Raw genomic sequence first — 13111 nt, 5'->3', positions numbered from 1 at the left:
CCCGTCCTGCTCTGCCCTTATTCACATTGAGGTCGAGTGATGCAAGGTGAGGTTTCCATACTAGAGACAGGATAGGACTGTCCCGACGAGTACACCATGGTGTGGTGGGATGGCTTTTACGCTTTTCTGATCAAAATTGTGTTAACTAAGCAGCCTGTGTTATTTACATGTACTATTACTATAGGGTATATGCCGATTTTCATTTTTTCATGGGTTTTGACTAGTGATGAGGAAGTATACTAATTGCTTGGGTTTTTACGAGCACGCTCGGGTGATCTCCGAGTATTTGTTAGTGCTCGGAGATTTAGTTTTTGTCACCTCAGTTGCATGATTTATGGCTGCTGGACAGCCTGAACACACATGGGAATTCCGTAACAAACAGGCATTCTTCACATGTACTCAGCCTGTCTAGCAGCCGTAAATCATGCAGCTGCAGCGACGAAAACGAAATCTCCGAGTACTAACAAATACTCGGAGACCACCCGAGCATGCTGGGGAAAACCCGAGCAACGAGTACACTCGCTCATCACTAGTTTTGACAGTAAAATGGCCACAGTGTAAAAGTACTCTTACATATTGCACGTGTACCAGCTTATGCAACGTCTCATTTCTTTGGTTTCGATGATTACAAGTTGGTATGACTTTCAGAAAAAACAAAGTTTGTAAAGTTAGTTGAGGACTATAGGGAGGGACAAGACAAGTCTGGATCCGCCCCGGACTGATTCTCCTCAACTCTTCCTCAGGCGATTGACAGGTTTCTCCCTATGTAAACACGTGAGAAACCTTTCAATCACCTAGTTACATCTCTCCCTGTGGTCCTTAGCCGGGGTACTCCAAACTATGTTTTCTCAGGAATATAATGTATAAGACTAAGGGCTTGCACAACCAAAATAATTTGGTGCTCCGAAGGAAAATCGTATAATAACTTGATAGAAGAAGAAACATTTGGCAGAATATTGAAGCAAAAGATTAAAGTTATTTTAAAAAATGCATTTATTCGACCGACCAGTGAGGAAAAAAAAAAAAAAAAAAAGGACAGTGACCAATATTTTGGCCTATTAAATCCTTTGGTACAGAAGACATTCATTAAATGTCGGTGTAGGGCAAAGGAGAGACTCTTTTGAAGAAGGAATAGTTCTGATGAAGACAAATTATGAGAAGAGATGTTGTAGACAGTTTGTTCAGTCATACCTGTGACCGGGTCTGCATTCGAGGCGTTATCCCAATGATGTACAAACACATCGTCAACCTTCAGACTTTAAACATAACAGAGCTCCTAGAGTCACATTTGTGAAAACTTACCATCCTTTTATGCACCTTATCTATCCTTTGGCCATTACTGCATAAATCATATTCTGACGTACCGGAATTTTCTCACCGCCCCTAATTTGTCACAGGAAATCGCAGAACTTGAGGAATTTTTTTAGTCAAGGCGGACATAGGTCTCAAACTTTTTATCAACCCCACGGAAAAGAACTTTTCCATGTCTCCATTGTCTACAATGTTCGAATATTATCAAAGGGGACACCTTTACTCACCCGTGGACAGGTAAGAGATTTCCTATCAAGAATGGTTTCACTTGTGACACGTCATTCGTTCTCCATATTATTAAAAGACCGTGGGATCTCGGATATGTTGGGGAGACCACGCAACATATCTGAGACCCTATTTCCCAGCACAAATCCACTGTAAGGTGCAAAAGGACAATGCGATCGATACCCTCCCATTTTGTTTCTGCTGGACACAATGTGATCCAACTCCGTTTTCAGGTTTTGGAAACAGTTCCAACGCCGAGATGAGATTGGCAATAGAATTCTCAAAACAAAGAGAAACCTATTGGATTTACAAGTTACAGACATTGGAACCCCTCAATAGGGAGTATGAGATCTTTTATTGATGTGGCATATTCATGGTCATTCATTTAGGTTCTCACTGCTCTTATGTTACTACCCTCTCTACCACATACTCAATATATTTTGCTTTGTCACGGGTTCCATATGGGTCTACCAGGTATTTGTGTCTACGCTTTTCATGTATGATTTCCTTCCATTTTCTCACATCCTTTTGTCCCTTGTGTGTCTTATTAGTCTTATGTGTTCCACCTTTTGTCTCTTTTCATTATCTGTCTTCGCACGACGTATATATCCCTTTATGGTTTGTCCTTCTTGGCTTCCTCTGGCTCACCAACGCACCCGCTACTGCGCAAGACTCCTTTTTCTGCTCGGATTTCTCCTGCTATTTTCGGACGATCTGCGCATATGAAATCGCTATCACGCACGTCATGATATGCACCACCATGCTAGGTCATGCTATTCCCACCTCACCAGGCTTTTCCAATGAGCCCCGACGGATACAGAGAAAGGTAACTACTATTATACATGCATTGGCACTTGTGTTATCGGTTTTACCTGTCAGCCATCTTTCTTCCACAGTATCACAAATGTATTTTATCAGCCTACAAGTATTTTATCTCAAATACCAGTGGTTCCCCTGCTTAGGCATCACATTATTATTAGGCTGTATAATTGCAATTTTCCCTTTGCATCACAGAATTTGATTCACTGGAGCATATTGTATTAGCGTGTATATATTATGTATGATTTATGTTGTATCACATTTGTACCATTCTTCATACAGAAGATTGATAACATCAGAGAAAGCTTTGGCCTACAACCTCCATAGTCCCTCCTCCTAACTACTCAGCCCTCCTCCTCCAAAACCAGCTTCCCCACCTTTACAGAAGACCAACTTTCCACCCTACTCTCGAGATCACATCTCACCACCTGTGCACTTGACCTGATCCCATCTCACTTCATCCCAAACCTCATCACAGTCTTCATCCCAACCCTAACCCATCTCTTCAACCTATCACCAACAACTGGTGTTTTCCCCTCATGCTTCAATCATGCCTCAATCACACCCATCCTTAAAAACCACTCGCTTGACCCATCCTCAAAACTACTGGAACAACATGTTCACTTCAAACTTTCCTCCCACCTCTCTTCCTGCTCCCTCTTTGACAGCTTACAATCTGGCTTCCGACCACGTCACTCCACTGAAACTGCCCTAACAAAAGTCACCAATGACCTACTGACTGCCAAAGCCAAGCGACACTACTCTATCCTCCTCCTCCTGGATCTGTCCTCAGCCTTTGACACAGTGGACCACTCCCTATTACTACAGACCCTCATTTCTTGGCATCACTGACTTAGCCCTATCTTGGATCGCATCATACCTAACAGACAGGACATTCAATGTCTCCCACTCACACACCACCTTCTCACCTCGCCTCCTAGGTGTCGGAGTCCCGCAAGATTCAGTCCTAGGGCCCCTGCTCTTCTCCATTTACACCTTTGGCCTGGGACAGCTCATAGAATTTCACGGCTTTCAGTATCACCTCAATGCTGACGACACACAGATCTACCTTTCTGGACCAGATATCACCTCCCTACTAATCAAAATCCCAGAATGTCTGCCCGCTATTTCATCCTTCTTTTCCACTAGACTTCTAAACCTTAACATGGACAAAACAGAATTCATCATCTTTCCCCCATCTCACTCGACTCCCCCAACAGACTTATCCATTACAGTAAATGGCTGCTCACTCTCCCCAGTCCCACAAGCTCGTTGCCTTGGGGTAATCCTTGACTCTGATCTCTCCTTCAAACCACATATCCAAGCCCTTTCCACTTCCTGTCGACTTCAACTCAAAAATATTTCCCAGATCCGTACATTCCTCAACCTAGAATCTGCAAAAACTCTAGTCCATGCCCTCATCATCTCCCGCCTTGACAACTGCAACCTCCTACTTTGTGGCCTCCCCTCTAACACTCCAATCTATCCTAAACTGTGCTGCCCGACTAATCCACCTGTCCCCCCCCCCCCCCCCCGCTATTCCCCGGCCTCTCCCCTCTGTCAATCCCTTCACTGGCTATCTATTACCCAGGGACTCCAGTTGAAAACCCTAACCATGGCATACAAAGCCATCCACAACCTGTCTCCTCCATACATCTGTGACCTCGTCTCACGGTACTTACCTGCACGTAACCTCCCATCCTCACAAGATCTCCTTCTCTACTCCCCTCTTATCTCTTCTCACAATCGCATACAAGCTTTCCCCCTTGCATCCCCCATAAACTGGAACTCTCTACCCCAACATATTAGATCTCGCTTACTGTGGAAACCTTCAAAAGGAACATGAAGACCTACCTCTTCCGACAAGCCTACAACCTGCAGTAACCACCGATAAATCAAACCGCTGCATGACCAGCTCTACCCTCACCTACTGTATCCCCACCCATCACTTGTAGATTGTGAGCCTTCACAGGTAGGGTCCTCACTCCTCCTGTACCAGTCATAACTTGTATTGTTTAAGATTACTGTACTTTTTTTTATGTATACCCCTTTTCACAGCCTTACAGCCCCTTCATTCTTGCATTCGGTGGGGTACAAATGAAGGGATTGCCTGTTTGTTAGGCTATTCATGCATGTGTTGCGGCTGTCTTAAAAGCCGCGAGACATGCAGGCACGTGGATTGGAACATATTTTCCGAGCATGCCGGAGACAATCTGTTAGCACCTGAGCATGCTTGGATAACTCCTTATCTGAGCGCGTTCGCTGATCACTAATAATAATATGAAAACACTTTTTTCTTTCCTACGGACTTTTTCCTGCATAAAAAAACACTATAGTAATAAGTTCTGACTATTGAGCTTTGGTTTTCTTGATAGGCGCCTCTCCTCTGAAAAGCATAACTGCGGTTTTTCCGACTCTTCATAGAAGCCTCTAGGGAACAAGCAATAAACAAAGTGCACGGTTCAACAGCGCCTTTAACACTAGGACTGCTGGTATAGTCATTTGGACTACTTACTTGCAGTAGTTCTAGTCAGGGTTCATGAGTCCAGTAGTCCTAGTGTTAAACACTGTTTCTATAAATCCTCATGAAATTACACAACTTTGCTTGCATTGTTAGGCTATGTGTACACGTTCAGGATTTTTTGCATTTTTTCGGCCGTTTTCCGCGGAAAAAAACACTAAAAAAATGCTTACATAAGCATCCCATCATTTTTACTGCATTCCGCAATTTTTGTGCACATGATGAGTTTTTTTCGGCGAATAAAATGCATCATGGTAAAAAACACAGAATGTTCATTCATTTTGCGTTTTTGCCGCTATACTATTACATTGGGGAAGCTCCGGAAAAAAATGTGGTAAAAACGCGAAAAAAAAAACGCGAACGGATTTCTTGCAGAAAAAGTCCGGTTTTGTTCAGGAAAATTCTGCAGAGATTCCTGAACGTGTGCATACAGCCTAAAGCACAGCTGATTTTATGCACACTAAAAAAGTAGCAGAAACTCTGCAGCGTTTACGCTATGTGTGAACATGGCCTAATAGAAACCCACAGGATAGGTCATCACTATAACAATAAATAATAATAATAATCAGTATAAGATTGGTGGTGGTCTGACACCCGGCATACCCAACAATCAGCAGTTATCACCCCTGGTGCCAGCTGGGTGTATGGAGCAGAACAGCGCAGCTCTGTCACATTATTTAGGGCCGCTGCCGATCCGATATTTCAGAGAATCGGAGGCGATCGGCAGCGGTCTGCTCGCCTCTCCTCACTGCTGCCGATCCAATAGTCTCAGGTGGTCCAGAGGTGAAGACGTCATGAACACTGGTGACCTGACCGCTGAGGTCACTAATTGGCGGCAGACTACGGTGATTGATGTGTGGTCAGCCGGACTATGGGAGCGGATTCTCGTAGTACGTGGGTCTTTTTTGTTTTGTTAGGATGGCTTCTCAATAGTGATGAGCGAACGTGTTCGGATAATGTCTTGTCTTATCGGATAGAGTATCTGGGCGTGCTCGTATATTATGTTCTAGTCCCTGCGGCTGCATGATTTGCAGCTGTTAGGGAAACCCCACATGTGTTCAGGCTGTGTAACAGCTGCAAATTATGCAGCCGCAGGGACTCGAACATAATATACGAGCGCGCCCAGATTCTCGGATAACCCAGCATCGTGCTCAGGTAAGGCACGTTCGCTCATCACTATTTCTCAATGGTAACTTTAATAAAACAGCGGGAAATCCTACTAAGCATAAGACAACCTCAGACAGTTACCTGGCGATGCACACTGCAGCAGTGTTACAGATTTGCCACCGGGGGCAGCACACATATCCAGGACTCTCTCTCCATGGCGGACATCCAACGCCAGCACCGGTAGCAGGGAAGAAGCGTTCAGGATGTAATACCCTTTAATCTCTCCAGTTTGGTGGCGCTGTGAAGGAAATTTCCCAGGATTCCGGTTGATGTAGCACCTCAGCGATGCAGGAAAGGTTTGATGAGTGATCTGGTGGTAACCGCACATCGACAGACGCTTCTCCGTCTCCAAACTGCACTGGAAATTATTCAGTAAGACGGCGTACTGCCAGAGGCCGGGGGACGTCAGCACTGCCCTGCGGATGGCACACGTATGATTACATCCACATAGACGGCAGAGCATTATTATTCTATTATTATTATAAACCCTTTTAGCTAAAAACATGTTTCCTCTCTACCGATAACAACCAACGTTCAAATGTAGAAGACAGAGCGTTTCCCTATAATTATATTTTTTGCATAAATCAGTAAAATATGTGAATGTATTAAACGATACGAGAGATCTCAGGTGACATATTCCCGCTTTCCGGCAGCTTCCGTCTCACCTGCAGACTCCCTGTGAATGGTCAGAAACCTCATAGATGTGGCCAGACATATTAGACTAAGGTCGGCCATTGTTGAGAGTAGTAGTAGTAGAGAATAGCTGCTGAGTAACAGGGTAATGTCTCCATATTAATGTGATGGCAAACAGTAGATGGGGAGGAGGGAGGTGAAGCTGCAGCTTCTCCATGGCATCAGGGGGAAGAGAAAGAGAGAGATATGGAGCTACGGGGCAGATGCAGCTACGCTGGGTGTTTTTTCGCTGGACAGAAAAAAAGTTCCTCTGTATGTTTTCTCCGGCCGCCGGAAAAATAATTTTTGATGGATCCAGCAAAAAAGGGATGAAACATTTGGCCATTCAGCACTAATACAAGTCTATGAGAAAAAAATGGATCCGGTGGAAAAAAACAAAAAACTGATCCGTTTTTTTCAAAATTCACCGGATTGTGCCTGACGGCAAAAACCTGATGTGTCAAAGTAGCCTTACATTGCTGTGGCACCTTTTCAAGAGGATCGGAATCCACCAAAAAAAAAAAAAAGACGTTGTGTGCATCCTCCCGTATCAGATTCAGGAGGGCTGCATCTTCAGACAGATGGTGTCCTCCAAATACATATTTAGGGGCACAAGAAATGGGGATGGAGAAGGGGCGGGGTGTCCATAAACTGGGTGCAGTGTGTGGTTTGGAGGAAAGTTTCCGATGCCCGGTGTGCTCTTCGGCACAAACCCTTCAGGAAGCTGCCAAGTACGCTCCAATATGTGCTCCGCTTTATGCAACGGTTTTGTAACTTGATCGTTAAACTTACCTGACTGTCTGCCACTGATCCCCCAGCTCATGGGAATACGCCTTATCAAAGTGATCCAGCACGGCACGGCAAATCTGTCTTCTCAGCCTTGCCATCTATGGAAACAGAAAAAGACAAAATTTAGGAAGAGACAAATAAGTGTAGCCATGACCCTGCTGATGGCACCCGCCGCCTGCCAAAGGTCAGTTAGTAAAGCTAGTATAGCAAAGACATGGGGTGCAGCGTTGTGCCTGTATATTTCACTATCATTACGGACTACTTTGCTTATCTGAATATTTATGTAACCTGTGTATTATGAAGATGCAGGTTCTGTACATAAAATGCTGGTACATCATAACTAAAGAAAAAAAGGGTATTCCCATCTCCAAAACCCTATCCCAATATGTAATAGGTGTAATAATAATATTAGCAAATACCTCCAATTAGAAATGTAGATAGTTCTTCTGATTCGCTATATTGGTTAACCAATGTGCAGGGCACTGCAGTCAGGGGTGGATTAAGCGTAGCCAGGGCCCCGGGCTGTTCAGACACTGTGGGCCCCCCCGGTCATGTGACGGGGGTCATGTGACGGGGGTCATGTGACGGGGGTCATGTGACGGGGGTCATGTGACGGGGGTCATGTGACGGGGGTCATGTTATACCTGAACCAGATTATTCCAGAAAAATGGCCGGGCCCTACTCTACTGTAACCCATTAAATATTTGTTAAAATATGCAATGCAATTTAGGTATATTTTGACCAATATCACATACAAGGAACAAATACCACCGAACCATGACCAGACCACAAATTACAACCACAGTGATCGAATAATATCACATACAAGGAACAAATACCACCGCACCATGTCAAGACCACATATTACCACCACTTGGTGACCAAATAGCACATACAAGGGACAAATACCGCAACACCATTTCCAGATCACATATTACCACCACATAGTGACTGAATACTACAATACTGATCAGTAATAAAAAAAATACAATACTATCACCATCAGTGCCATTATACACAGGAGATCTGTACTTAGTATGCAGTGTCTGTGTACAGGTAATAGTGATCACTGGTGACATTATACACAGGAGCTCTGTATATAATGTATAGGTAATACAGCGATCACTGGCGACATTGTACACAGGAGCTCTGTATATAATGTATCGGTAATACAGTGATCACTGGTGACATTATACACAGGAGCTCTGTATATAATGTATAGGTAATACAGTGATCACTGGTGACATTGTACACAGGACCTCTGTATATAGTTTACAGTGTATAGTGTCAGTGTATAGGTAACACTGACTCACCAGTGATGACCACTGGGCCACTGGGCCCTGGGCTACCGCCCAGATTGACCCTCCATGGTTACGACCACTAACTGGTTACGAGCACTGTCACTATAGGAGTGGTCGTAAATTGGAGGTATTTGTTAATATAATTACACCTACTACATATTGGGATATGGTCTTGGAGATGGGAACACCCCTTAAACGAATCAACCAAATATTATACATTCATCTCCTGGAGGCAAGCAAACCATACAAATGTGAACATGCAATGGAAAGATCCCCAAAACTTAATGCTTCCACCTCCATGCTTGACAGTGGGGACGGTGTTCTTTGGGTCATTTCTTACTATTGCACCAACAGTTGTCTCCTTCTCACCCAGCATCTTACTTATGGTTTTGTCGTCCATTCCAGCTTCGTGCAGGTCTATGATCTTGTCCCTGACATCCTTAGAAAGCTCTTTGGTCTTGCCCATGTTGTAGAGGTTAGAGTCTGACTGATTGAGTCTGTGGACAGGAGTCTTTTATAAAGGTGACTATGTAAGACAGCTGTCTTTAATGCAGGTAACGAGTTGATTAGGAGCATCTAACTGGTCTGTAGGAGCCAGAACTCTTAATGGTTGGGAGGGGATCAAATACTTATTTCTCACGGCAAAATGAAAATAAATGTAATAGTTAATATTAACCTACCCTTAAAATTATAGACTGTTCATGTCTTTGTCAGTGGTCAAGCTTAAAAAATCAGCACGGGATCAAATACTTATCTCCTTCACTGTATTTCCTCCCTGCTGCTGCTCACTTTTAGGGTATGTTTCCACGTTCAGGAAACGCTGCGTTTTTTACGCTGCGTTGAGCCGCAGCGTCAAAAACGCAGCGTCCAGATGTTACAGCATCGTGGAGGGGTTTTCATGAAATCCCATCTCCACTATGCATTAAAAGATGCATGCGGCAGACCCGCAGAAACGCACATCTTTTAAGAATGCAGCATGTCCTTACATTGCAGAAAAAACGCAAGGACAGCGCAGGTGACCTGCCAGTGACCTCAGGTGCAGATTTGGTCAGGATTTTACCTGCATAAAATCCTGACCAAATCCTGAACGTGGACACATACCCTTAGGCGTCGGGGCACAGCAGGGAGCGGTTACAGTCGCCACACAGTACTAGGACAGCCTGATCATCACACACACAGCTCCTGGGTATAGTCTTAAGGAAGTGAAGTATTTTCCTTACTCATCATCCAGCTCTACGTACAAACCGAGTAATGGCGAGATCTCTGCCAACAGGGAATGTCCATAACTGTGGGTTGCACATGACAATGAGGATTCGTCAACCTCCACTACTGGCTGCAGATACCTCACAAGGCCATGACTGCACACTGCACTGTATGACTGATGTTACACTGAAGCCACAATGACCTGGATTCTCCTCCTTTATTAGCCTTTGGCTCTCCGCTTTGCTATCTCTGGATATTATTGGATTACGACCTGTGCATATTTACTAGTATTGCCACTACATCACCAAAAAAGAAGCCCATAGACAACGGCGGCCACACGGTGCCCTATCCACAGGTCATAGGGCTTATCTCACAAACAGGTCACTTTGTTGCAGGTGTTTCCAGTGCAGAGGCCTCGGTGGTCAGATATCTCCACATCACACTGGCCAAAAATATACCGTATCTATAATAAACTGACAATATTATTTTTGAGCTGCAAACAAGGGAACCAGGCGAGACCACCCAACAACCGGGTCTAAGATTTGCCTACGAATTTAGCAATGGGACAAAAAAAGTGTGGTCCAGTCTGCCGAATGCCATCAATGCTGTATTATTCTGGGGTTAGACCAGTGTTCCCCAACTCTGGTCCTCGAGAGCCACCAACAGGTCATGGTTTCAGGATCTCCTTTGTATTGCACAGGTGATAATTCCATCACCTGGACAGGCAAGAATTCCAACACCTGTGCAATACTAAGGAAATCCTGAAAACATGACCTGTTGGTGGCTCTCGAGGACCGGAGTTGGGGAACACTGGGTTAGACGGTGGCTTTGGCTGTGATTGTGCAAGTGACCATTAGGGTACTAAAAAAAAAAAAAAAACAAGTCTCAAAATCCAACTGGTTCCAATTTTTTGCACCTTGCTTATTGCGGCTGACCTGCACTAAGTTTAATGATGAGAGGAAGTCGGGTGCTCGGTCCCAAGTGCGGCTATTTGGCTTCGCTAAGGTTTCATTCTTCATAATTAAAATAATTTCCAATTCTACATAAAACTGAACAAATGGAGATAAAGGAACCTGAGTGAGAGTCAGAGGAACGTTCAGGGGGAGGAAAAATCAAAAGATACAGATGCGGAAAGAAACTAAGCAAGAAAACTCCACACAAGCCCAGAATATGGGAGACCACCAATGAGAGCAATAATGTCGTCAACTTAGCATTACGTGTACGACCAAAAAAACAAACAAGAAAAAAAAAAAAACCCAGCAAAAACGCTTCTAAAAAAAAAGAAAAAAAAAAAAGACAAACAGGCCATTTTTTATACCAGCACCAAAAAAGCAGCAAAAATGGTGTGCAAAGGTAGCCATATGGCATGTAGTGCTGAGCCCCCTGCCCAGCCAGGGACATCTGCGCCAATCACTCTTTTCTCCTATATTATATAGACAATATAGGGCACCTTTATTCAAGCATTGCATGAAATATTTATATTATATACACACACGCGCCACAGCATCGACATGGCAACACCTCGGAGGACAAAGCAGATATCGCTACGATCAGTCTCTAAAGCCTTCATTCTGTAGTCACATGAATCCTCAAATATGGGATCCCGTCTAGTGGGAGGACAGTCTGGTGACCCGAGAGCTGCCGAAACCAGTTATCACCACTTTTCACAAACTAAAAGAGACAGAATCAATGAACTGATTGGATTGTCAGATTAGAAGAATGGCGCCTAGCGATCCGTGCTGCGCTGCAAGTGAAATACAGCTCTGGCAAAAATTAAGAGACCACAGCAAAATGTTCAGTTTGTCTGATTTTTATCTTTATAGGTATATTTTTGAGTAAATTGTAAATTGTTTTTATTCTATAAACTTCTGACAACATGTCTCCAAATTTGCAAGGAATAAATTTTGGGTTTTTTTTTGTGAAAAGGAGAAATAGTCAAAATTAAAAAAACCCTGTGCTTTCAGACCTCAAATAATGCAAAGAAAACAAGTTCATAAAAATTTAGAAACAACAATACTAATGTTTTAACTCAGGAAGAGATCAGAAATCAATATTTTGTGGAATAACCATGATTTTTAATCACAGCTTTCATGAATCTTGGCATGCTTTCCTCCAGTCTTTCACACGGCTTCTGGCACAAAAATGTCAGCAGTTCTTCTTTGTTTGATGGCTTGTGACTATCCATCATCCTATTCATTACATTCCAGAGGTTTTCAATGGGGTTCAGGTCTGGAGATTGGGCTGCCCCTGACAGGGATTTGATCTAGTGGTCTCTTCATTTTTGACAGAGCTGTAAGACAAGTTTAAAGGAATTGCAAATCCATAAGTGTGGAGTCACTGTGCAGGGATTCACCGCTTTCTGAGTGGAGGGTATGTACGACTCCCGGGCAGTGGGCGCAGCCGCTCTCCATACACGTCTATTGAGCCGTGGCAGCGGATCATATAGTGACTCGGACAGACAGTGGGCATGGCCGACTAGAGGGCATGGGCTCACTTCATAGAAGTGTATGGAGAGCGAGGCCGCACCCACTGCCCGGGAGTATGTGTAACTCATATATACCCTCCGATCCAATCCCTGCAGCGCACAGTGTATGCTTTGGGGGGATTCATAAGTCTGCAGTCACACAGAGCGACTTCAGACTTATTAATTTGGACCAGACAACCCCTTTAAGGCCGGTTTCACACGTTAGTGGCTCCGGTACGTGAGGTGACAGTTTCCTCACGTACCGGAGCCGCTGACACACGTAGACACATAAAAATCAATGCATCTGTTCAGATGTCAGTGATTTTTTGCGGACCGTGTCTCCGTGTGCCAAACATGGAGACATGTCAGTGTTCGTGGGAGCGCACGGATTACACTGACCCATTAAAGTCAATGGGTCCGTGTAAAACACGTACCGCACACGGACGTTGTCCGTGTGCAGTCCGTGTGCCGTGCAGGGGACAGCGCTACATTAAGCGCTGTCCCCCCCACTGGTGCTGAATCCACGATTCATATCTTCCCTGCAGCAGCGTTTGCTGCAGAGAAAATATGAATAAATCGTGGATTCAGCACGATGCAGGGGACAGCGCTAAACTTTAGCGGTTTCCTGCACGGTACGTG

At 44.3% G+C, this 13111-nt stretch overlaps 1 protein-coding gene across 1 annotated transcript in view; it reads right to left on the bottom strand.

Moving 5' to 3' along the window:
* NSUN3 (NOP2/Sun RNA methyltransferase 3) overlaps positions 1–13111 on the bottom strand; it is a 68143-nt gene that overhangs the window by 50448 nt on the left and 4584 nt on the right. Inside the window, exons 2-3 of the mRNA XM_069760990.1 lie at positions 7508–7602; positions 6125–6459 (exon numbers count right to left, since the gene is read on the bottom strand). Coding sequence (XP_069617091.1) covers positions 6125–6459; positions 7508–7602 — 430 coding nt within the window. The remainder of the gene's footprint in view (positions 1–6124; positions 6460–7507; positions 7603–13111) is intronic.

Source organism: Ranitomeya imitator, chromosome 3 (assembly GCF_032444005.1).
Source record: "Ranitomeya imitator isolate aRanImi1 chromosome 3, aRanImi1.pri, whole genome shotgun sequence".
Lineage (NCBI taxonomy): Eukaryota > Metazoa > Chordata > Amphibia > Anura > Dendrobatidae > Ranitomeya > Ranitomeya imitator.
This window is presented reverse-complemented; position numbering and strand designations above follow the sequence as displayed.